General features: G+C 45.4%; 2 protein-coding genes across 9 annotated transcripts in view; both read right to left on the reverse strand.

The window, feature by feature from the left end:
* Positions 1-3,507: 3,507 nt before the first annotated feature.
* On the reverse strand, positions 3,508-5,522 carry REP15 (RAB15 effector protein). Its single transcript, XM_080914980.1, has one exon. It carries the CDS (start codon positions 5,009-5,011, stop codon positions 4,322-4,324), a length of 690 nt encoding a protein of 229 aa, XP_080771106.1. The 5' UTR covers positions 5,012-5,522; the 3' UTR covers positions 3,508-4,321.
* A 142-nt stretch (positions 5,523-5,664) lies between these two features.
* Positions 5,665-26,102, reverse strand: part of PPFIBP1 (PPFIA binding protein 1) — a 126,278-nt gene continuing 105,840 nt past the window's right edge. For 3 of the 8 annotated variants that reach the window (XM_080913694.1, XM_080913696.1, XM_080913690.1), the window contains 16 exons: positions 25,264-25,320; positions 23,818-23,881; positions 23,412-23,441; positions 20,187-20,358; positions 19,734-19,766; positions 17,544-17,691; positions 17,145-17,273; positions 15,562-15,712; positions 14,758-14,869; positions 14,564-14,652; positions 12,018-12,140; positions 11,400-11,525; positions 10,224-10,412; positions 7,864-8,040; positions 7,464-7,529; positions 5,665-7,351 (listed from right to left, as the gene is read on the reverse strand). In XM_080913694.1, the coding sequence (XP_080769820.1) occupies positions 7,265-7,351; positions 7,464-7,529; positions 7,864-8,040; positions 10,224-10,412; positions 11,400-11,525; positions 12,018-12,140; positions 14,564-14,652; positions 14,758-14,869; positions 15,562-15,712; positions 17,145-17,273; positions 17,544-17,691; positions 19,734-19,766; positions 20,187-20,358; positions 23,412-23,441; positions 23,818-23,881; positions 25,264-25,320 (1,753 nt within the window). In that variant the 3' untranslated portion in view covers positions 5,665-7,264. The remainder of the gene's footprint in view (positions 7,352-7,463; positions 7,530-7,863; positions 8,041-10,223; positions 10,413-11,399; positions 11,526-12,017; positions 12,141-14,563; positions 14,653-14,757; positions 14,870-15,561; positions 15,713-17,144; positions 17,274-17,543; positions 17,692-19,733; positions 19,767-20,186; positions 20,359-23,411; positions 23,442-23,817; positions 23,882-25,263; positions 25,321-26,102) is intronic. The other 5 variants (XM_080913697.1, XM_080913695.1, XM_080913691.1 and 2 more) reach the window with 2 other exon arrangements.

Below are 26,102 nucleotides of genomic sequence, written 5' to 3' on the forward strand. Positions count from 1 at the left end.
TATTAAATTCTGAAAGGGGGGGGGGGCTCCACGTTTTCAGTTTTTATTGATCCCTTCAGATTACATAGGTAATTCTGGGTAGAACAATTTGAAATTTTAAGTCTTCTTTTTAATGGTCTTTTGCTAACTTGAAGCCTAAGTTAATATAAATAAATAAAACTAAGTTCTTTATAAAAAGTATGTGCACCTGTTTCAAGATATAGTGCAAAAATCCAGGCAGGAAGTGAGCATACAGCCTCTTCAGCCACCAGAACAGTACCGGTTACATCCTGAAATGGAGTTAAGACAATGTGGATATGTGTTGGGGAGGGAACACTGGAGAAGTGACTCAGCAGTTAAAAGCAGTGACTGCTCTTCTAGAGGACCCTAGTTCAATTCCCAGCATCCATATGGTATCTCACAAACATCTTTAATTTCAGTTACAATGCCCTCTTCTGGCATCCATAGGTGCCAGGCATGAATGGGGGTGCAGGGCATACATGAAGGCAAAATACCTGTACATATTAAATAAACAAATAACCTTTAAAAGAAAAAAAGGCATTGGGCATGGTAACACATTTAATCACGTAACTCAAAAGGCATAGGCAGGTGATTTTCTTGTGTTGGAGGCCAGCCTGGTCTATGTAGTGAGTTACAAGTCACCCAGCGATGTACAGTGAGACGCTGTCTCAAAAAGGAAAAAATAAAAGAAAATGTGGGTCTCAACCTTGATTGAACACTAAAACCACATCAAGTGCTTTTAAAAGAAACATTAGCCTCAGTCTGAAGCGTGGGCCAAACAATCTAGGTGTCTTTGAGCATTGCTTTTTTTTTTAAGCCTTATTTGTGTTTAATTTGTTTATATATATATTTTAATTAATAAAGTTACTCAGATTGTCAGGCTTAGAAGCAAGTGCCTTTACTACTGTTCCATGTGTGTTTGGGGCAAGAGGCATCCAGAATTTCAGAGGCTGAGGCAGGAAGACTGCAAGTTCAAGGCAACACTAGACACACATGATGTACTGAGATCCTGCCTCAAAAACAAGCCAGTGCCAACTGAGCCTTCATACCTTCTCTTTACAGAATCCTTGGTAGTATCTTCAGATGCATTGAAATGATGCATACATATATTTATTGTGCCATTTACCATAGAAAAACCCCAAGAATGGGAACTTTAATCTTTGCATATTTGGGTTGACAGGGCATAAAACAGGCCTTTGTCCAACAAACATTCAGCAACCATCTGTGAATAAACCTGTCAGTTTACACGAAACCTTTTCTTTTGAACATGCGCAGTGGATACCAGGTAAACGCTGCTGTGTGTTCTATGCCGCTACATCCTGCAGTAACGTCTCAGTGGTGTAACAACATGCTTGGCCGAAGTACGTAAAGAATAAAGGTTTTATTTTAGCTCAGTCTGAGGGAGCCATGCATCATGGCAGTAAGACCTTGAGGCTGGTGATGAGCAGCCTCCACAGTCAGAAAGCAGCATGGATGCAGGTGCTCAGTTCACTTTCTCTTCTTATTCAGTCTAAGGCTCCAGCCCATGGGATGGTGCTGCCCACCTTCACCGTAGGTCTTCCAAACTTGCAACCCACCAGAGGTGTGTTTTCTTGGCAATTTTAAATCCAGATACGTTAATAATTTGTGATTAATCATCACAATACTGTACCATCTGAGAGGGGAAATGGACATTTCTATTGGTGTTCCATGTTCTTTAATGTTCATATTCAGCAGTATTAGTGGATGAACACCTTGTTAGGCAAGCCCTCTACCAGAGCCATATCCTCAGCCCTGTGTTTAAAGTTAAATCCATAAGTACTGGTGTATACTGGTACTCATTTACTGCAATATTAAACACCGTATCTCATGCCAATTTCCAGGGTAGGATTGTCTTCTCACCCTTCCTTATGCTATCTTCCTTAAGGAGAGGGCTCCAGGCTAAATACGTGTTTCAAGGATGGAAAAGCAAGGCAGAGGAAGCTGTGTGCTCAAGTCTTTCTGGAAGAAAGGGAAATGCCGCAGGGGTTACAGAAATTCTACCCGTTTTCTCCAGGACTTGTCTGTGCGGCCACTCTTCACAGGAGGTTTGGGGAGCACTGCTACTTAAATTTGCAAGGCGTATTCACATGTGAACTCATGGCTCAGTGGGCAAAAGAGAGGAGCAGGCTTTCATTAGGTTCTGCCCATAATGAAGTAGCCTCAATTTTCGTTCTCCGCACATCCTGTTTTCTGGATGGGGAGGGACGCAGTGGACTTGAGTCAGTGCTAAAGACTGAAGCCTGGATTTCGGGTGACCCACAGCAGCACTAAAGGATAAGCATTGCCATCTTTTCTTGTTTGTTTTTGAGATTGTATCCCAGGCTAGATATGAATTTATGGGAATTCTTCTGCCTCCATCTCCAGAGCGCAGGTACGAACCACACCTTTCTCACTCCCTTATCCTTAACCTTTGAATGGAAAAACTCAGAGGCATTACGGATCTAGAAAAAAAATCACATGGCACATCCCAGGGGTTTAATTGAAGAAAAAGTATTTGTACAGTAGGGCAGGGGTGAGACAAAGCAAAAGAGATTACCAAAGTACCCAGGGAAGGGAGCATGGCCTGGAGAGGTCAGGAGTCACAGGGGAGAGCCCATTAGATAGGCAGTATTGGTAACCCACTAGGTATTTGTACCTAGATGCCTGAGCCCCAGAATAGGTTGGAAGGGAGGAACGTGCAATCAGAGAAAAACCAGCTCTGGGATAAGTGAATGGAAATAGGGAGACACTGGTTTCAGGTTTGACCTCATCCCTTCTTCAACTACTGACAGCGGTCCTGTATAGACTTGGTGGCCTGCAATGAGCTTTTCTAAATAAATGATGCAGAACAGAGAAGTTCCAGTGAGACAGATTGTAACATCAAATGTACTGCTTGAAACGGCCATCCAGTATGCTACCTGCTACCATCTCACCTACAATGATGTTACCCAGCCTTGCAAGAGCCCTAGATTCCCAAACACAGAGAGGACCAAGGCCATGGGAATTCCTGTCAGAGTGGGGAGGGTGGGGGAGGAAGGCTTTGGAGGGTAGGTTTGTAGAGATTTGGTCCATGTTGTTTGAAAACAAGTTTCACTGGGTAGACCTTGCTGACCCAGAGTTCACCAGGTAACCCAGGTTGGGCCTCATATTCAGTTATGTCACCTCAGCCTCCCCAGGGATGGGATTACATCACTGCGCCATCACATCAGCATGGCCCATGATTCAGCAAAGGGACAAGCTAAGGAGCAGGGGTGAAGCAGAGACCAACAACAACGAGCTTCCTCACAGGTAAACACCTTTGTGACTGCAGCACTTGTGGTCACTTTATGTATTGCTGGGAGAGTTGGAGCCGTAAGTGGAGACTTGGCTTTTTGTTAACAGCTCATGACTTGGGAATTACACACATTGTAGACAAACAGAAACAGATACCTGTATTTTTTTTTTTTAAAAAAGATCTATTTATTATATATAAGTACACTGTAGCTGTCTTCAGACACACCAGAAAAATGCATCAGATCTCATTGCAGATGGTTGTGAGCCACCAATGTGGTGGCTGGGATTTTAACTCGGGACCCCTGGAAGAGCAGTCAGTGCTCTAACCACTGAGCAATCTCTCCAGCCCAGATACCTATTTCTTACTAGAGCCTTATGGGCAAACTATAATAATATATTTAAAGCACTGGTCCCAACATGAGGTCAATAAATAATGGCAATTGCTCTTTATGTTGTGAAACCCCAGGAAGACATTTTAGAATATATGACTGCTGTGTTCAGAAAATACATTCCTTACTGTGAATACACGTATTGCAACAAGGAATTCTTTCACAAGTGACTCGGTAAATCATGGTAAAGCTAACATCCAGCTGAACCCAACGTTACATCCTTTGAAAGTCCTTTATGTGTGGAGTTGCTGGTAAAGAGTAGTTGTGGAGGTGGGGCTCAGAGGGCAAGCAGTGGGAAGTTTTCTTTAGGAGTCCTGAACCAAAGCTGGCACCCCACCCCACCTGAAGATCAGTTTCTCTCCCTACAGCCGCAACATTTTATGCTTGTGATTAGTTCAAAGGCAACCTCCCCTCCCTCCAAATCAAATTTTATGTATAATTTATCATTTTCTCTCCCAGTTTTTAGCTTTGAATAAACAAACCCAAATTAAAAATTTTCCAACACACAGCTAGGCTTTTTTTTTTTTTCCGTTCCATAATTGTGACGCTAGCAAGTTTTGACCCAAGTAATCACTTTCAGTCATTATAGGGTGTTGATGACCCTGTGCCAGGGATTGTCCTGTTTCATCTTACAGGCTGGTCGCAGCAGCAGGCTCAGTTCAGAGGATGTGGATGTAAACCTTGCCCATGTCACTCAGCCCATCTCTTTTATTCAGACACTTCCCCAGCAGCTCTTTGATGGAGACACAAGCCTCTGTTTCCAGCATGAACTGCTCCACAGCCTTGCGCCCTGGCAGCTGGCTCTCCACCATCCCCTTTTGGATACTCTTCAGGACAACACCTCTGATGGCTTTCGGTTCTCCAGGCACACTGAAGATGATAAACAGACCCAGACAGTCCTCACCTACCAAGTGACAGAACTCTTCCAGCTTATCAAATCTGCCTTTTCCCCAAGACTCCTCTTCCCTTGACTCACAGGATTTGGAGTCCCTCAGAGGGAGAGAAGCCATCCTCAGGGTCTGCACTGCCACCTGAAGCCGTATTTGCTTATCAGGTCCCCAGAAGGTCCAAATCCAGTCTGCTCCAAACAGCAAGGCCTGGTGTTTGGTCATCTTGGTGGTGGTGAGCCATTCATCAGCTCCCCTTTCCTGGCAGAAAGTAATGAAGTGGACGAGGAAGATCTCAGTCAGTGAGCTGGCTGCGAGGCAGAATCTGCTCAGTGGGTACTCAAACCCGAGGTAGTCCTTCAGCTTCTGCGCCGCGTGGGAAATAGCGGCACTGACCACCTCACACATGACAAGAACCTCCTGGTTGTCCTTCGGAGCTACCTGTGAGGCCTTTTGCCCCATTTTCTCATACCCAGTAAACGCTGCTCCTAGCTATCCAGTATGTGAATGTCACTGGGAACTTCCTCTTTTTCAGGTTTTCTTCAGCGAAGCCACGCCTGTTAAAGCCACCACCAGCTTCCTAATGTCACAGCTTCCTTGGTGTGGCTAGCCATATAGACCTGAGGCTAGACAAACATGTGAGGGAGGGTCCAGTTTGTCAACTGGGTGTGTTGTGCTCACACAGATTCCCGATGCCTGCCAAGTGACAGATGACAATTTCACACAAAACACCTGTTCTACTCCAGGTTATGCATGGGCTACATTTGATCCTTGGTAAACTCTTCCTGGATGTGGCTCCTGTTTCCAAAAACGAGTCAAAATAAAATCAGTATGTGAATGCACGGGTTAGGATCTTACGTTCTCCAACCAATGTCTACAAGCTTGTGTCTCTTTTGGTTCCTTCTCTTTTCCTGTTCTGACCCTTCCTTCCCCAGGTGGGTTGCTGGCATTTCTTTTTACACGTACTTCGTAAGCAGAGATCTCAATGTGTCTGATTCAAACAAACTCAATCAAACGTGCAAGTTTACACACAAAAATCAGTTACAGTTTTCATCAGAAATGAAGACTTTGCTTTTCTGAACAAAGAAACATTGAATAATGACAAAACACAAGGCAATTATCAATTGACTTTATTTCTTCTCATAAGGTAATGTGAGCTTTGCATAATACTTTTGTAAATAAAATATATAACCAAACGTTCTTAACTCATCACGTCACCAGTTGTTGCATTGTCCGTAATAAAGGATATCTGGCATCTGTAATAGTCTGCTGGTATTTTCAACCAGGTCCTAAGAACAAACTGAGCTTTCCAAATGGTGATATTTATCCATGTTAAACTAAAACCCCAATACAGGAAGAAGCCAATGATGTCTTGAAATCATATGTGGGAGCCCTCAAAGAAAATCACTGTTAGCATCTGATAATGTAACTAGAAATGAACAGCAGTGTTACAAGGTTCACAGTGAACAGCTTTATAACCTGCAGAGCGTTAAAAAGGACCGGCTATCTATCACCAGGACCACCACCATAAACCGAACCATCCGCCCGCCCCCCAGTGTGGAAGCTCCTGCCTGGAACACAGGCCGTCTCATTTTGAGCAGCCCAGAATGAAAAGTAGGTCATCTCCACCACTGCTAGAAACACTCATGCTCACAACACCGCATAGCTAGCTGCTTTGTAGCTTTCAATTTTCTTTACAAAAAGCCCTGAGGCCTTGTGTTACAGAAAACACAAGCAACAAGCTATTGGTCAGGATAACAGAAAATGTTCTGCAGCTTTAAAGTACTTGTACGAAGCCCCATCAGCTGACAGTCTGAGTGTAAGGAACAGCGGATGGAACATGGCTGGGCGGACCCCTGCGTTCAGCATAATGATGAGCCTAGCAAAGAAAACAAGTAGGAAACTCAGCATGTAAAGGTTCTGTTCAGTTTCTTGTTTTTCCAAAGCCATTCTAACAAAAACCTTTCTGAGTGCACCCAAAGGCCTCAGGTTGAGGTGGTGACACCCTAACGTTCCTTGTTATAAAGAAAATGGAGTCAAGATGAAAATTCAAGCTCTAAACGGCTCGACAATTTTTGTGGGAACCAAAGAAGTATATATCATGTAGAATTTAGCCTGACTGGTTAACACTGTTAAAAGTCATCAGTGGAGGGAAAAAAAGGGACTCTGCTGTGTTCAGGAATCAGCTGGTATGTGCTCATTGAGAATGTGGGGTTTCTTCATTGTACTCTTCTGATCCCGTGTCACAAAATAAAGGCTCTGCTCTCTCTATGCTGTATATACACACATTTAGAAAAATATAAAAATAAGACAGTGAGAGGCAAGCGGGGTGCTGCTGGTACACGGTGGCACTCGGTGGCACTCGGCTCTGGAGAGCTGCACATTCAGCTCAGCTGCAGTGAACACTGGTGAGGCCCGGCCTCCCTCCTGGGGATGTGAGCGGAGCACTCTGGGAAACACCCAACCGTAAATGCAACACTTCCGATGGCGTATGTCACAGACTTTACATTAAATAGAAGCACACCTCCGTTCACCAGTCTCTTTCTTTGTCAACATCCTCAGAACTGGCACCATTCCCACGTTACAGTTCTCCTTCTGAGCAAGCAGAAGTCCGAACAATAAACAATGCACAATCTGTCACCTGCTGTGTACACTATCTGAGACACCAAGCTGGAAATGACATGTGTGCTCCTGGCGTTTGCCCAGGTGCTCTGCTCAAACGTTGGAGTCTTCATCTGTGATGCTGGCACTCGGGGAGCGGGCAGCAAAATCCTTAAACATGTCATCTTCCTTTAACATGTGCTGAAGAAGAAGGGACACCGAGTTACACAGAGCCCCAGGCTCACCACATGCCTCCAACACACGAGCAGGTGTTTGTGGCTTTAGGTGCTTTTAGAATAACATTGCAACTCACCGTGAGATTGTTGATGCCTTCAGAAAACGCACCTATCTGTCTCACCGTCCCTTCTGAGTCTTCCATCTACCAAGAACAGACCACAATGTGACAAGCTCATCCGTATAATTTCACAAGTACAGATCACTGAATGACAGTCTAGACAGAGAGAATGCACGTGGCATCGAATGCAGCAGGAGCAGGTCTGTGCCTGCTCTGTGCCTCAGCTTCCCTGTTGTGACACTTTCAAGGTCTCCAAACAGCACCCACAATTAAGCACACCACAATCAAGGTGCTGAGGATGTGCTGGGAAGCAGGCAGCCATCGGCAGCTACTCAGGACACTTTGCTATTTTTGTTTTCAGGCACGGGAAGACAGTGCCCCTCCTCGGTGACAGTGTGCGTGACTGTGGGCACCGTACCTGCTCTAATCGGTCCAAATCATCCTCTTCATACAGACGCATGTCCAAGCCAGGTCTGAACCCCTTCTGGGAGCTACCCGATGCCTGGCCTAACTCCATTGGACAGACATACTCCTCTCCATCTTCATGTTTCTTCTTCCTCAGATTCCCAAAGTTGCTAAATGTCAGTTTCTTTGGCTATAAAAGCAAACAAAAAGACACCCAGTGATAGGATAAAATTCCTATGGCAGAGGACTAATTACATCTATAAGTTAATTATTCACCTCACCACACAGGAGAAGCAACTTCAATGATCAGATTATCACGAGAAAGCCAGAAGCAACCCCCAGACACAGTAGCAATGCACCCGAATATCATAAATGATTCTGGTATAACTCAAAAGGTTAATCTCACTGTTATGCCCACAGGCTGACCATGTCAAAATATTTTGTTTGGATTAGACAGACTTAACACAATAGAATTCCTCTCAGGGAAGAGCCAAAGTTTGCAAGACTATTCAGTCCAAGATAAGTAAGAGACAGTGGTCCTCACTGGGACTTTGTGGTACGGGCCTGCCTGGGTAACTCAGTAATAGCATGACCCAATATAAATAAAAAGAAAGAGCAGACTGGAGCATACCGTTCAGTGGTAGAGCACTAGGTAAATATGATTAAGAGCCAAGTTCAGGGAGCTGGAGAGATGGTCCAGTGGTTAAGAGCACTGATTTTCTTCCAGAGGTCTTGAGTTCAAATCCCAGCAACCACATGGTGGCTCACAACCATCTGTAATGGGATATGATGCCCTCTTCCGGTGTGTCTGAAGAGATTGACAGTGTACTCACATACATAAAATAAATAAATCTTTAAAAAAAAAAGAGCCTAGGTCTAATCCCACATTGGGTGAAGAAGAGGGAAGGAGACAGCCAGGAAGGGAAGACAGGTGGTATAGTTGGGGTTATTTTGTTTGCCTGCTGTGCTTCATAGAAGGACTGGTGAGTGGTAAAAGAATTGATGCCCTCGGAGAGAGTCCACTGATCTTTAGGAGAGAAATGTCACCTTAATCAGTACACGGTCCCCAAGGAGAAGGAATTCAAAGGCAGACAGGATAGAAACAAAGAGAGCTCAGCATGTATTTCTAGGAGAATGCATAAACTGTCTTAACACTGAGGATGTGAAAATATTACATCCAGACAAGTTAATATAGGAGTATCTCAAAAGAGAAGAAGAAACAGTCGTCTGAATTTGGTGCAAGTCTCACACCTTGGCAAGCGAAACCACCCAGGGCCATTATGTATAGCTCAGACCAACTTTGAATATGCAGTCCTCCTGCCTCAGACTCTTGCATGCTGGGAGTACAGGCAGGTATCACAACCTCTGTTTTTGACTCTCTTCCTTTTTGAGTTAGAGATGAATCTTTACTTAAAAGTCTGATCTATCAAGTTAGCATTTTCCACCGGCCCAGAGAGCAGCAATCTTCATAGTCTTTAGTTTAGGTTCTGCCTTTGTGGGGCCTTGGCAGCAGCCACTGCTGTCTTCTTTGTTTTCTAGGCAGCCCTGATAGCCTGCTCTCGCTGAGCGTCCTAACCTCTGGTTTCTGATTCCTCTTGGCCACTGTATCCTCGGGTGATGCACCAACCACGGCCCGAGGGAATTTGACTGCACAGCAGATTCTTTTTGTTTGAATTTCTTCCAATTGTCTTTTTGGTGGTTTCTTTTATAGAGGACAGTCCGGATTCTCTGCAGAGCGTTCCTTTTGGAAAGGAATACTGACTCACATTTTATGTTAAGAAACCAGAAGACCTTCCTTTGGATCCTGGTGTAGTGCTGCCAGTGTCCCGAGTAGATCTTGCACTAGCTGAAACCGCACAGCTCAACCGTCATGACAACAGCTGCCCACCGGCTGGAGGAGAGCTGACTCTCTTCTTAAGAAGATTTTTTTCTGACTTACAAACCACACGAGCTGAGTGTGCAAGGAATGTGCAAGGAGAAGCCTTCCTGTTGGTCCATTTGCTTGTTGGCAGCACTGGGATCAAGCCCAGGCCATGGGCCTGCCGGGCCGTGTTCTCTGCTGAGTTATTTTCACCCCACGTCCACCCAGAAAAGCAAAACCACTACAGTGGCAGACTGGACCCTCATCAGAGTCCTCAGCATCGGCAACACCCCGGCAACAGGAGCTGACCACATCTTCTTCAGCTTTAATAACACAAATGACTTCAGCAGAGCCTTTCAGACATGCGGCCCCTTAACTGGTCTTGAAATGTATAGAGATGTGTGCATACAGACATTTAAAACTCATTAAGAATGAGTACACCTTAGAAAATGGAATAATTGGGCCTTTGCCACCATTGTGTGATGATTAAATGCCCAAAATCCCGAACCAACCTTCACTTTGGCAGTAGCTGTGAGCAGTACATAATCTGGCAGCTCCATGGCAGCTTGCTTCTGGTGCTGGGCCTCAGCACCGATCAGAAGGTTGAAGTGGGTAGCCAAATGTCTACGCAACAAGGTTTTATTTGGAGGAATGTTCAATAACTGAGCCATAGTTTCTACATTAAAACGAGGCTCAAGGACCTGTAAAAAAAACAATGGTAAAAAGCATCATATAGCTCATACACAGTTGAAATCAAGGCACTTCACAGTTTGCAAAAATCGCTCATTCGGGTAATCCCCAATAGCTTTATCAACAGCCTTTTTTTTTTTAAAAAGTTTTTTCTTATGTGTAAAAGCGTGTGCCTACATGTACGTATGTGTTCTGAATGTGTACAGTGTCCTTAGAGGCCAGAAGAAGGTCTCAGGTGCCCCAGAACAGGAGTTAAAGGTTCTTATCGCCACCACGTGGGTGCTGAGAACTAAACGAGGTTCCTGAGAGCAGCCATGCTCTGAGCTTTGACTTTTTTAATTTAGGCATCACTGTGCCAGAGAGAGGTGGTGTGTCCCCAGGGCTCAGGGGACAGAGGTAGCACAACTCCATTTGGAACGCTGCCTCTGAAAGCAACTGCTCATGGACCACCAGAGTGCGGAAATGCAGACCGCGTTTATGCAGGAGTTCAAAGCCAAGATCGCATGAGAGACGGCTGGATGTCACTCAATGGTGAGGAGCAACAAGAAGAAATGAGCTTAAGCCTAATTGAGAGAAAGACACTGAGAATGCTCTGCAAGTGAAATCCAGGGGCACACCCTGGGAGGGCTGGGGACACCTCAGAATTACTGAACACAGACATGTACAATGAGTGTCCTTTGCTGCAATGCTTGGAACCAGTGTTCAGAGTCTGGACTGTCAGCATGGAGTGATGACTCACTTTGGGGGTGGAATCCGAGTTCCAGCACAGACCCCCTTATGTTTCACATGCACATAGTGGCCTCGTGATGACTTGATGCAAGTCTTCTAGCACGCAGAGCCATTCTATCACGGCTAGGTGTAGAATTCTCTACTTGTGACGTGGAAACTAGAGTTGACAGATCTTAAAGCAACGTGGATTTCAGACCAAGACTGCTCACCCTTTAGACTAAAGGAAAGCAACCAGGCAAGCAGTGAATTTCAGACTGAAAGAGCTTTACCATGAGTCCCCCATGGACACCACTGCCTCTGAGATTGGGGGCATATTCTGCCAGGTCCACAGAGCGCAGCCATTCCATCACACGGTGATTGGTCCACTGCTGGACCTCAGATGGGGTGATACTGCTCTGTGGAAACAAACACAAATTGTACACTTTAGATGCTAATGACGGGCCTCAGTACTAAACCTGCACACTCAGTCTAACAGGCTTGGCCCATGGTGTCCCATGAAGTATTCAAAGAAAAAGCCAAACAAGTGTTTGCTAATTGGACTGCTCTTGAAAGAACGTACGCCACAGCTTCATGCTTCCTAATACAGGGGAAGAAAAGGCAAAGGAAACATTTACAGTGATATTTACCCTATGAGGTGGCAGTAAAAACTATAGTCCATGAACAGGAGGAAGCAAGAGTAAGCAGAAAACAACTTTGGCTTCAGTGACACAGTGGAACCTTTATGGGTACAAAAGGGAGTGACGTAGAAAAGCCCAGAAGTCAGTGAATCTGGATCTGGGCTCTGAGGAAACCAATTCTTTCTGTAGGTTCTGAGAGAAAATGGTTCTAAGTTTGCCACACTCGGACTGCCAAGCTCACATGTGCAAACTTCTTATCTGAGATGCTACCTCGTCAGACGGCCGTCTCCGAAGACAGTTTGGCTCAAAGTTATTGATCCGCAGGACTTGGATGGCCCTTTTGATACTGAGATGATGCAGCACACTCACAACCTTCAGGGACAGTAAGTCATCCTGCAGAGGGGAAATGAGGACTCACTGTGCTGGACCACGGCAGGAGGAACGAGGGCTCCCCAGAGAACCCCAGAATTCTGCCATGAGAGTAGAAATCACTCTGCTTGTGATTTCAGGATTCATTTAATAGCAGAACTCCTTTCCCATTCTCAACAAATCCCTCCTAGAACCTCAGATTCATCTTGTTCCCCCAAATCTGCCACACCTTCATCATTCTTCTGATACGGCAGTATCACCCCAGGGTTCTGAAAAGCACTCACTGGCCACTAAAAAAGTCTACATTTATTCAGAGGCAGGGAGTCGCAGTGTCTCTTTGCAGCCAGGCTCAGCTCATTATAGTTCTGCCTCAGCCTCGAGAGCCGAGACTGGGTGCTGGGGCGCTGAGCCTTGAGGAATTCCAGTTTCCTCCTCGGTCTCCAGAACCCGACCTGCAGGCAAAGCAGACACTGCAACGCCCGAAGGTCAGCAGCCAAACTGCTCCTCCTTCATCTTGGCACACACACTTGATCAGCCTTCCTGGCCTGCAAGGTTTGCTGATCAGGGCTGCTGCTTCACCTAGCAACTTGGTGACCAATGTTGAAAAAAAGAAAAGTCCCTCAGTATAAGGGTTTAGGTAATAGTAGAAAAGAAAATGAAGACTTCTGAGTTCCAACATATCACCAATAAATTTCTTTAAGGAAACACTTTGGGCAGTCTGAGGCCATTAAGAGCAATTTCGACCATGCCCAACACATTTCACAAATTATCTCAGTGGTAAGTGATTTTGGGGCAGTGCCGAGATAAATCTTAAAAACACGCCCAGAAAATAACCAAAAGACTGTCCGTGGAGGCACACAGCACACTTACTGATAACACATTTCTTGGGAAAAAAAATAAAAAAATTAAATTTTAAGATTAAAAAATATTAGTAATTTATTCTGAGGCTGCTAAGGGAATATTCTCTCCTAATTTTTTGTAGGATTAATTTATTAAAATTAATGTCTTATAATACATTAGAAAAAGCAATTAACACATTTTAATCTAAAACTGAGATACTCATTTCAAACACTTCAGTATAGGCTACGCTCATTTAATTAAAATCTACCAGTTAAGAAAATCTAGATGTATGTTTCTAATATAGATAAAATGTTAATTACTTCTGAAAATATACTTGAAAGATTTTTTTACAAGGATTACTTTCATTTGAAACCCTTTCTAAGTGTAGACATTCTGGTGTATGTCTTTAAACGCAGCACTTGGGAGGCAGAGGAAGGCAGATCTCTGTGAGCTCAAGGCCAGCCTGGTCTATAGAGAGTTCCATGCAGCCAGAGCTACACGCAAATAAATAAACACCTGGTCTATTTTAAAATAATTTTAGACTTAAACAAAGGTTTCTAGATAGTTCTGTGTGCATTTCATAGTTTCTACTAATATTCACATCTTATGAAATGGTGGCACACATCAAAATTAATTAACACAATAAACTAACAAAAACTTAGTCCAGACTTTATCCAGCTTTTGGCAATTTTAAGGTTTATTATTTTCATTAGTTCATGTATATGGCGTGTGTGGAAGAAAACACACACACACTAAGTGCTCTCTCATACACACACATTTCTCTCTCTCTCTCTCTCTCTCTCTCTCTCTCTCTCTCTCTCTCTCTCTCTGTAGCAGGAAGCCATGTGAGCCTGGGTTGGCTCCAGGCCCTTCTTTGTATAGCTCACTACTCCACTGGGATGAATACAGTGACATTTGACCTGCCTCTGTCCTTGTCCCGAGGGAATGTGAGCAACATCAACTAAAAAAGTCACAGAAGCACACGTAAGACCCTCATACCTGAGAGTCATTGAGTGACCCTGGAAAGAGTGACCTGTGTGTGAGTTCCAAGCTGAAGATCCCTGTTAGGATGGGTTCCCTGGATTGGCTCCAGTGACAGAAAAACGACATTAGTAGGAAACTGGAAGGAGTAGAAAGCCAGTTTGGGAGCCAGTGAGATGGCTGGACAGGTAAAAGTGCTGCTGTGCTAGCCGGACAGCATGAGTGCTATTCCTTCACTCCGCCCCGCCCCAGCCCTCAGCGCTGCTGTGAAGAGGATTTCAGGGAACAGCCATTCGAAGGAAGGCAAGGGAAGAGGCCAGTCCTTGTGGATACCAGAGCAAAGTGGATCTTCATAACTCTGGACTGTGTAATGCAGAAACGACCAGGGCTTCAACCCCTTCTATCCTGTAGCAGTTATCTGACAGAAATCACACACCATAAAACGCAAACATCACAGTTTACACTTCAAATTCACCTTGTTGACTATCTCAGTCCTCTAGATAACTCAGGCTAAAGGTAGTTTTGCCTGGCTTAAGTTACGTTTCTAATTATCTCAAAGCTGCATCAACTGCCGAATTCTCCAACACCACAACACTTCACAGGAAACACAGCAGAGACCTACTAACCACAGTCATGTAGTGCAGCATTCGGCCGTCCACCCGCCCTTCATCAAACTGGGTCTTGTACTGAGGGAGGCCAATATCATCCAGCCATCCTAAAGGAGAAAAGCCAGTGTCATTACCATACTACGAAAGGCCTATTTATGTGGTCAAGGAGAAAATGTGACATTTATTCTTCTTCAAGCATAACGGCCTCTTACTGGTGACCCAATTGAAGTCTAGTTTTCCATAGTTGGTTTCTTCTTCAGATCCCAGGGCCTGCAGAGCCAGCTGGAGCTTCTTTCGATGCAGGGAATGCTTGATGCCAAGCTCCTAAAACAATAAACAGAACCCTAGAATTCTATCCATCAGGGCTGGATCCAACAAAGAATGCAGAACAATGAAGATTCCCCTTCAAGACCAGCCCTGTGGTAAGTTAGAATAGTACCTCAGGCTAATCACCCACTTTATACTGATTACAGTATGAACCTCAGGCCAATACAGCAGCGCTGAAGAAAAGGCCCAAGTCTACCACAAGGGGCTGAGTGGAATACCAGACACTGCCCAGGGATCCATTTTATTTGTAAGAAACAAACTACTGAGTGCATAATGGGGATTTGACTTCTATTTTGTGTACAGTGTTGGATAATTACAACATAAAATGTATAAAGTATTCTTTTGTGGGGTGTAAAGTTGAATTGCATGTATTACACTGAAAAGATAAGCCAAAGTACGTTTACAAAATGGCCGAGGCGTATGAGCTGTGCCGTTTTATGGAGCCTATTCATATACAACACCTGTGTAACTGCATACGCTAATGCTTTCCACTGTGAGTCCCACCCATGCTGCTGTCTCAGAATAATAAAGGACCCTACCTCCATACTCAAAGGGGGGGGTGAGAGGTATGGGAGGTTGAAGCTTGGGCTTCACAAGTCAGACAAGTGTGCTACCCCTGAGCTACATTTCCAGCTGTGCACACACTGCCTTTTTTCTTCTTCTTCGGTACAGGCAGAATGGGAAGTTACCTTCTCTAGATCTTGCTGAGAAGCCTGCAAAAGCGTCTGGCCAGATAGAATCCAGTGCTTGCCAGAACTCAGGTAGGATCCCAAGCCTTGCTCTGCCAGCCAGCTGCACACCTGCTCCTTGGTCCATTTGGCAAATGGCATATCCAGGTCGCTGTGGGAAACAAGAAACAACCCTAAGCCAGCCCTGCAGCTTACAGTCAGTACTGAGCAGCTGTGCACACAGTCCATATGGAAATTCCCTGGCAACAACCATGTAACCAAGAAAAACCTAATTTTCAGGCCGAGATTGGAAAGCTACCTTCTAAAACCCGTTTTCAACTGAAAAGAAATTGCAAAAGGACCAACAGGAGCTACGGAACACAGTGCACAGAACAACACAGAGACGAGCTATGGAAGTTACATTTTCCACACTCAGAAAACAAAACAAAAGATGTCCAAAGAGCAGACTCCCAAACTGGCAACACTGCCTGGCTGAAAGTGACCCCAGTACACTGAATTCACATCAGCAGAGCTTCGGTTTCTCTACGCAGAGCCACTGAGAAGACACGGTGCTCCTCTAAGAACAGGAAGTGGGACACTCCAAGCGACATTCCTCTTTTCTTTTACTTACATAGCTTTGCTGCTTGAAAAACAAATTCATAGGGACATGGCTATAATTTTTTTTTAATTATTAATGTAGTTTGTGTGTATGAAAAAGACCTTTTAAAAATAGCACAAGGGTGTTTATTACTGTACTTTAAGCAGACATATGGCAAGTGAGAACATTGGTTATCTGAAGGCCAAAGGTTTCTTGATGGCACCTATGTCCAGGGCTCCTGTGTGGGAGGGAGTGTGTGCTTCCAGCGACTATTCTTTCAAAGGCTCGGCATCAACACCTTGCTCTGCAGGTTTGCGAGCTCCACCCACTGGTGCTCAGGTCAGTATGGTTAGCGCCGAGCCCGTTCTATGTTTAATAAAGCACAAGGGAAGTTCTGGGAGTCCTGGTAAGAGAAACATAGCCTTTTCCCAACTAGTGTGACAAGGCTTTTACTCATTTGGTGGGACAATGTGTGGTCTTGATAAGCTCAGGAACGCTGATACAATGTGTCTTTATGTACTTTCAAAGGCCCTATCAAACTGCAAATGTTTATTGATCGGTTATTATTAGACAACTCAATCCTCACAATCACCTTTAGGGATAGGTGCTAAGTCTCACTGTGCTGAGAGGAAAGTGAGGCAGAGCACAGAAGCCACAGCTCAAGGTCACCTGGCTGGTGGACACAAGTCTGGAGAGCAAGTCTGACTGCAAAAAGTAAATTACCTCCCCCTCCCACTTCTCAGTGCTGGAGTTGGGCCCAGGACCTCGTGTAGCTCAGCCCTTAGAACCATCTCCTGACCACTAGCCTGCCCCACTTATACAAGACTGTGCCTTCCAAGACTCGCCACATAATTATACCTATATAAGCTTTAAGCCCAAGAACCATTCTGACACCTCACATGCTCACACAGTTGTCATCAACCACTGACAAGCAGAACCACTCTTCCCGGGCAGAGAAGTAGGTAAGTCAGGACCTCGGCAACAGTGACATCACAGGTGTACCGACCTGTTGGACTGTCCTAAATCTCGAGACCACCCAAGCCTGGGTCCAGCAGTTGCCCTTGTTCCTCCTCTTTTGAATTCAGGCTCAGACATGTCATCTGGGTTGAATGTAGTTGACTGGCTTCTTCTAAGTCTGAGGACACAATGCACATGGCCACATGTTAGACCCACGGAGGCTTCTGCCTTGGTGGTTAATCGTAAGGTTTTTGTTTGTCTGTTTTTGTATGCCATTAGCCCAAATACTTGAATTTAAATGTTAGCAAAGGGCCAATGAGTCTATGCTTCCCATATCAGTCTTCCTTACGAAAAGCCTTGGGATTTGGTGCCCACTCCCAGCCCACCTTCCTGGAGTCACCTGAGCAGCACACAGACCGGTGCTCCACCTGCCCCCCCTTCCACTTACTTCCCAAAGAGTCTCATGATGCCTCTGGATTTTTTTCTGGAATCTGGAGATGGCGGAGACATCGGGAATGGACTGGCTCCCTGTGAACCTTTCGGCCGAGATGCACCAGCCAAGTCTAGGTGGTCAGCTGTCTCTTTTTCTGTCTCAGCTGTCCCAAGGATACAATAAAGACCACGTGAATGCAAATAATATACAACCCTTCTTGTTTTTTTGGCAACTCAGGAATTTTCCTTTGGGTCTACAAAGCTTTGGTGATTTCCAGAAAGTGCCCTGAAGTATAAAAATGTAAATGTATGTCTCCTAAGCTTACTCTCCTGCATAAAGTGAATTAACTTAAAATTGGCCGTTGAGCTGAAGGGTGTGACATTGCTGTGTGTGGTGGAGCACACCTGTCAATCTACTGCCTGGAGGCGGACACAGGAGGGTGACTGTGGGTCAAGCTTGGGTTATAAAGTGAGATTCTATACTTCCCCTAACATCTGTTCCCCTTTCCTGCCGTGACTTATTCCTAGATCTGTGGCCTGGTTCTCCTCTTTGCTGTAGCCCCTAGATTATATCCTGCCCACAGTGTACCCCAAGACTGCTTAGAGCTCTCTTCAGGCCCTCAGCAAGCTCCCCTGCCCTAAGCTCAGCACTGAAAGATGGCTTTATTTCCATAGGCAGATGGCACCAGAACTGCTGAGCCTCACCTCACTCCTGAGTCCCAGACCTGAAGTCTGTGCAGGGTCCCAATTTAATGTACCAAGGACACCTGGGTCATATTAAACCTATGCAGTTTCCTGAACACCTTCTCTCACATTTTATTTGAGACCAAATTAAAAATCTGTATCATTTTCTTCTTAACTCTCTCCTTCTCCTTTGCCATTTAGATCGCAGAGTTACAGAGAGGACTAGCAATTCTTTTTTAAAAAGAATCACCAGGTATGCTGGCGCACACCCATAGTCCCAGCACTCAGCAGGCCAAGGCAAAAGAGTTCAAGCTCAAGGCCAGAGCAGGCTGTGGTTGAGATCCTAACTCAAGGGGAGGAGGGGAAACCAGCCCAGCCTATTCCGTATTAGACACCGGGAGAACAGTGACCAGGTATGATATAAAATCAGTCTCCTTTTGATTTGGCGTGGAAATCTACACTGACCACTGCAGACTTCCACACAGGCATGATGTAAGTTCTTTCAACAGCCCATTCCTGGGGAACAGCCGCAACCAAACACAGGGCTGCTGTTTTCCACAGGGTGAAACTTCACATTTTATAAAGGAACAAAACACTTGTTAAGAAGAGAAATCAGGGAAAGAGACCAGGGGGTCTGCAGGAGCTGCAGGAGCTGCGTTCCTACGAAGCAGAGCTGTGTACAGGTTCCACTGAGCAACACTGCCCTGCCAGCACTGACTGCTGTCCTAAAGACACAGGAGCAACAGCTGTCCAACTAGAAGACTGCATAATGCAGCCAGCCCTCAAGCCGGACACTCCGGGCTCCAAAGAGAATGATGTCATTTCGCTAGGACATGCGCATCAGGGGTTGGTGTCTAAAGATGACAGCGCCTCAGAGAAACCGAGGGGAATCTATCCACTCTCTCACCACAGCCACATGGGTATGGGTGCCCTGAAAATGTCCTTACCCAACTTTAAAATGTACCATACTGTTTTTTTCTTTGAAGGCTTTCTTCACACCCATGGGGAGACAATGAACTTTTTAAAAAAGCCCTCGGATGGAAGATCCTCAGATACCACGTGAAGTTACCTCTGTCATCTCTGAATATCCCCAATTTCAAAGTAATAAGAATGTCCAGAATGTTCCCATAAAAGCGTAAGTCAGCTCTTGCCTGGCAACAGACACTTTTGGGGGAGGTCAGGAGAACGAACACATGGGGGAGGAGAGTGGGTGGGCGGAGGCTTCGGTGAGGAGAGCTGGGATGTATGAGCCCAGCACACTGCAGCCCCGCGCCCTGCAGGCTGCTGGGCGTTCCCCCAGAACTGCTTACACTGGTACCAACAGTGCTGCTTAAACCAGCATTAGGCTCAGAAGCAAAGGTTCTGTAAAGTCTGTTTCAGCCAAAGATGAAGGAATATTCTAGAACAGACTACATTTTTTTGACTGCAGCCAGCTTGCTTGGTAGAGGTCACAGAGGCCAAGCGTGGGGGTTAGATGGTTTGGAGTGCAGCTCTGGTGAGGGCTGGCATGCAGGTACAGTACCTAAGGTGGGTGCACTGGCACTTCGTTTACGGTCTTCAGGTATCCCAACAACGCACACAACACACGCAGCCCAACGGAGAGAACACAAGGGTGACAAAATGAGACAGATCAGACTCCTTCCTCCACGGCAAATGCCCGCAGGCAAATGCCGCTGCTCTTTGACTGTACAAACTGCACAAGGTTATTCATCCCACAGCACGGGGGGACACTGTGTGAACCAAGTCTCCGAACACCACAGGGTTAGGCCATTGTCACGGTGCTGTCTATATTACTGGACAGAGAGTGGGGTAAGAGCTGACTCATCTTCACACTGAGAATTAAGTTCACTGAAGCACCTTTGCCTCCCCCTAAGGCGTTCACCTTCATTTCTGAGAGTGACACATGCGTTCGCAGGCGAACAGGGACTGGGTGGGTCAAGCCTTGCCTCCTTCCGGAAGCACTCTCACCGCATACCGAGGTTGGGTGCACTTGCTGTCCTCTTTCCACTCTTGATTTTAAAAAAGCCCCGGCCAAAGGAGGACCTGGCTTTGCGAGTGCCAAAGGGGTTGTCATCCACAGCGGCGTCATGTCCTGGGACCTTGGGAGGCAGGGTCCCAAATGTGCGGCTGTCAGTAGGAGCTTTATCCTGAGGGGTGACAAGGAAGTAACTGAGTGTTAGGGTGCACTGTCCTTAGGACAGACAGGGCTCAAACCACACCAACTACTGAAGGAATACACTGAGCCCAACACCAGTTTCAAAAGCCTAAGAAATAACACCACAACAGACACACCTGCCTCCACCCTCACCACATTTGTCACTTTAAATTTGGAACACAGCTTTATGGTCGAGTACAATATTTGCCTCAGTGTTTTCAAGACACGCCGTGAAGACGCCCCATACCCAGGATTTCTTACTTTTCCAGCAATTATGACTGCAGAGCTATAAACTAGTTTACATCCTTAAATCCCCACCACAGCAATAGGAGCCTAAGGTAAGTCTGCAGAGCAGGCATCGAGCAAGCTTCAAGACCAAGGAGGAGATCCTCCTGGTTGTTTTACATTCTTCCCAAAGAATAAGAAGGTGGAGGCACAGTCTGGGTCGGCCATTATGCTCATAAAACTGTTTCATTGTTTCAGTGCCTCTGAGAGACTTCTGGCTGTATTTCCTTCTAACACCTGCTTTTTGCTGTTCTTTTACAGAGTTGGTGAGGTCAGAGGGATGGCTGACTGACTCTCACAACGCAGCCAGTATGACATCTTAACACGGGCGAGCCCTTCCTTCAGTTGCTGAGAGACCTGTCTCACCGACAATCAAGACGACAGCCAGCCTTCTACCCCACTGCCATCTTGCTACTGAACCCAAGGGAAGACCAAGAGCACAGGCTGAGAATCTGCTCAGAACCCCATGCCTGCCTATAGACAGGGCTGTAGGGAACAGACTGCAGACAATCTAAAGGTTTTCTGCAGGGCTTGGTGAAGGCAGCTACGGAAAGAAGGTGTTCAAACCGCACGAGTCTAACATCACAGGTTGGTTTTCTAACAACAGAGGTGAACTTCTAAAATACATCCTTTATTTCTTTACTTATGTGTATGTGTGTTCTAGAATATTCTTAGAGCCTTCTCAACTGCCCCAAATTAACTTTTCCCTCTTCTTTTTTTAACCTGTTTTGGGTTGTGGACTACATACCACACATGAAGGTTCCCTAGGAAGGAGACCCTACGTGAGGAAGAGATGAGCAGGTAAGGGCTAAGCAGAAAAGTTTGTGACAAGCCCTTCCCTGTCTACCTGGTGTGTGTGTGTGTGTGTGTGTGTGTGTGTGTGTGTGTGTGTGTGCATGGGGGGGGGTGTCTTGGGCCTAGTTCTGAGATCATAGCATAGAGGCCTGGGTTTGTTCTACATGTGGGCTTTACATGCCCATATGTAAAGAATAATGTATGTATGCCATGTATGGTATGTTCGTGTGTACGTATGGGGGCTAGAGGTTAGGTGTTTTCTATCTCTGCATTTTTGAGACAGTCTCTCTCGGACTGAAGAGACTGGCTGGCCTGTCCCAGGGAGCCTTGAACGTCGGGATGACAGGCACACGGTGCCACACCCAGCCTTTTACGTGGCTGCCGCGGGTTTGAACCCTGGTCCTTCTGCTCACACAGTAAGCACTTTACCACAGAGACATCTCTCCAGCACCTAAGGAAAATTAGGTCACATTTCTCTTCTTCTCAATTGCTTTTGGAATTCATCTGGAAGATGTGTAAGTCTATCTCTTTTCAAAGCTGCATACTATTCCTTTATGGCAGAGACAGCAAAGCAGGCATGTTTTTGATATTTGAATCACAAAGTTACTCCGTGCCACTGCTGTATGGAAATTGCGTTGGGCCAAACGTGAATAAATGGGCATAACTGTGTTGTATATAGCTTTGTATAAATGGACAGCTGGTCTTCAGACCACAGGCTGCAAGCTAGAGTCTGTGGGAGAAAGGGCATTTGAAAAATCCAGAGAACCAAATATAAATCAGCCTGGGTAAGACAGACTAACCATTGTGCTGAGACTAGTCTACTGTCCCAAGCAGAGATGTCAGGATCATCCTTCCTCTAACTTCCATCTTCACCAAGGTTCTTGCAGCCTCTGCGGTTACCCTGGTGCACCCGGGCTCTGAGCAGCAGGAATGTAAAGATGGGATGCACTCCACTTCGCTTCTCCAGACCAGCAGAGCCTTCTATGGGGGAGGGGGTGTCTCTCTGTGTGTGTATCTATGTGTATGTGTGTGTCTGTGTGTATCTATGTGTGTGTGTGTCTCTGTGTGTGTGGTGTGTGTGTATGTGTGTGTGTCTGTGTCTCTGTGTGTGTATCTCTGTGTGTGTGTCTGTGTCTCTCTGTGTGTATCAATGTGTGTATGTCTGTGTCTCTGTGTGTATCTATGTGTGTGTGTCTCTGTGTGTATCTATGTGTCTGTGTCTGTGTCTCTGTGTGTGTATCTATGTGTGTGTGTGTGTCTGTATCTATGTGTATGTGTCTGTGTGTATTTATATGTGTGTATCTATGTGTGTTTGTGTCTGTGTGTATCTATGTGTATGTGTCTTTGTCTCTGTGTGTGTGTGTATCTATGTGTGTGTGTGTGTGTGTGTGTATCAGAAAAGGGTGTTGGGTCCCTTGAAGATAGAGTTCCACGTGTATGTGCCTAGCTCAAAATCAACTTTTAAAAAATTATGTATGTATTTTACATATATGAGTGTTTTGTCTGCATATACGTGTCTGTATACCATAAAAGGGTATTGATTACCAGAGGACTACAGTTATAGGTTATATATACACATGGGTACCAGGAACTGAACTTAGGACCTCTGAAGAAGCAGCCTATGCTCTTAACCACCGAGTCATCCCTCAGCTCATAAAATTAACTTTTTAAAATAAGTAATTCAGTGGCATTGAGCACTTCTCTGAATTATAACAACCCATCAGTTCCCAAGTGCTGCCTTCACCCTAAAGCCACAGCCCCCCACTTACCCTACGTTTGCCCCTCCACACCCAGTCATGCTGCGCACGTCACTGAACACAATCATACGCACTTGACCTTTCTAGTTGGCTTTCTGCACAACATAGTGCAGTAGGGGCTCTGATAGCCTTGGTCTCCTGTGGACAGTCACTCACTTACATGTAAAATTTAAAAGATTATATACTTCAATTCAGATATGAAAATTACCTCTGAAGGCTTCTGGATAGACTCCTTTTCCTGTTCAAAAACAATGACATTTAAGGAAGGCTGCTATAAATCCTTTATATACTCAGTCGTCACATATGTCTGCAAACAAGAGGCCATTTCTATCACTTCTAAACCACGCCATCCTCCTACGTTGTCCTCTACAGCATCTCATCAGCCCCAACCTTCCATTCATGTATTTCCATCTTCTGTATTCAGTCTTAGGATCTGTCATTAACTGCACCACAATGGCTAGAAACTCCTATCAGAGAAACCTAAAATGACTTTTTCCTGTGTGTGAAAGGGAACAAAATGAAGATCCACCCTTCAGTATTTTCTTCTAAGGACAACAGGGAAAAGGGGGGGAAGTGGAAGGAGGAACAAAACCAGAGCCAGCCTCAGAACCCACCATGCCATCTGATGTCTCTTTCTTCAGATTCCCAAGGCTGCTGGATTTCTGCAGACTTGAAGTTCTAGAACAGGAATAATGATAGTTAGGATTAATAGGAAGTTGACTCTGGTGCCTATATCTAAGCGGATCAGCTTAGAAGGAAACTAAAATTGTCTGGGGGTTGAATCTTGGTAATAAAAGAAAATCTGGGCCCAAGCAAACACTTATGTGCTTAAGTAAATTGCAGCATTCAGTTCTTTAAAAGCAGGGTGGTTAACTGTCGTGCCAGTAACACCAACTGTCCCACACATGTCACAGTAGCTGGAAAAACACTTACGGCTGCGCTGGCAAAATCCGTGTTTTCCATGGACTAGTGGCACTTACACATTTACACTGGGAACTTTGTAGAAGCCAACTAACCCTCTACTTAGAGAATGAAAGTTTACTCCCCTTTCAAAGAGGAGTAACTTTCTGAGTCTGGCAAAGCAATTCAGTCACTAGTTCTGATTAAAGCATAATAAACCTGTAATTTCAGTACACAAGAGGCAGGGGATTGTGGGATGTCTGAGATCAGCTTGAGCTATCAAGACAAGCCCTGTTCCCAAAAATGAAAAAGAAAGAAGGGGGGAAGGACAAAAATAAAGAGGGGGAGGGAGGGGGAGGGAAAGGGAAGGAGAAGGGGAGTGATGGAAAATGCACCAGAGGAATCTGTGTTATTACCCATGGCCACTCACGCTAGCCTAGGAAGGCTGGAGGAGCCTGTAAGTCATGGGAACTTTCTCTTTCACATAATCTTCAGCTAGACACAGATGGAGATGGTCTAAAACATTTCTGAAACGTGGGGCCAGTTTCAAAGGCCGAGGCTCTGGGGGTACCTCAGTGCCAGTGTGCTTGGCATGTGATTTGCCTGAGGTCTGATCCCCAGCAACACGGGACAAAATAGGAAGGCACAGCAGAGAGACTATAGAAGGAACGTGTCTACTCCAATAAATCTAGAGCAGCAAAACTTCTCCTGCTTACATCAGCTGTCAGTCACACTGACTGCCAGAGCCATCCAGACAACAGAGAAACAGGGAACATCTCGTCTGAGCTCTGCTCTGCTGTTCGGGGCTTTCCTAATCTAAGCCAGACTCTGACTTGGGGAAACATTCACAAGTTTATTAAACCGTGAGTGCAGAGATCAGCCCTGCCAGTTTCACGTTCTCTGGGATTCTTTTCTGTTGGAATAAAAATATAACAAATCAGCACAAAAATGAATGAAGTGTTGAAGCTCCGATGAGAACTGGTGACGGAGGCTAAAGATCTGCGAGCCCCAGGCGTGAGATGGTGGGGAGTGTTCCTGTGCCCGTCACAATATACACGGCCCTGTGCTCATGCCTCAGTCGGTCACTATGTAATGGTTGCGGGAACATAACAGATCCCCAGTTTATGATCACACATCACGCTCAAGGATATCCAACTTACGGGACACCGTCACTCAGGGAGACTTCAGCGGCAGCACCCAGGATGGCTTTTCCATCACTAAAATATATTTTTAAAAAGGCATTTGTTAATGCCGTGGACTGAAAACACAGACACTCCTAGGTTTGCAACAGTGAAGTCTCAAAGAGCCCCTAGGAAGCTCAAATCACCATTAAGTCAAGAGTCTTTTGCTAATCTACCAAAAAAAAAAAAAAAAAAAAACAGCTTAATCTTCCCTTCCTTGTTCATGTTTACAGCACCCCAGAAGCCTATAGCTGGGCAAAAAATCTCTCTCACAGAGTCTACTTTAGATGGTGTGCTGACCACCTCAGACCTATCAAAAGCAGTGCAAAGTAAAACACAGCAACACTGTAAAACTAAAAAGAAAATCACAAGTCAAGCTGTCATAGCTGGGGCCTGTCTGTATGTGTTCTAAGTGAACAGAAATGTTTAAAAAAAAAAAAAAAAAAAAAAGAATACTGCACAGAAGAAAACTACTTCTAATTTTAAACATTTTCTTAAGCCTGTTTCAAGGTCAGACAATTCATTTGAGAATTTCTGGCAAAGTAGCTACTTGCCTATGGAGAGACGACTGTGTCGTGTTGGCTTCGTGGTCCCTATTCAGACGGCCTCACTGACGACTCTGCTTTCCCCTCTGACAGGCACCTATGGCCCAGTCACACCCGAGCTCCTCAGAGCCCACTTTAACCTCATTCCCTCCCTTCCCAGGCTCCCCGGGCACCCCCAAAGCACACCTGTTACTTCACTACGACAAAACTGAGGATGAAAAGTGCATCTGTAAAGTGTGGTTTGCCCTTCTTTGTGGTTGCTCTATTTCTCTG

Source organism: Micromys minutus, assembly GCF_963924665.1.
Source record: "Micromys minutus genome assembly, chromosome: 3".
Taxonomy (NCBI): domain Eukaryota; kingdom Metazoa; phylum Chordata; class Mammalia; order Rodentia; family Muridae; genus Micromys; species Micromys minutus.

Coding starts and splice junctions, on each gene's coding strand:
- REP15 (XM_080914980.1), bottom strand. CDS start 5,011: ATGGGGCAAAAGGCCTCACAGGTAGCTCCGAAGGACAACCAGGAGGTT.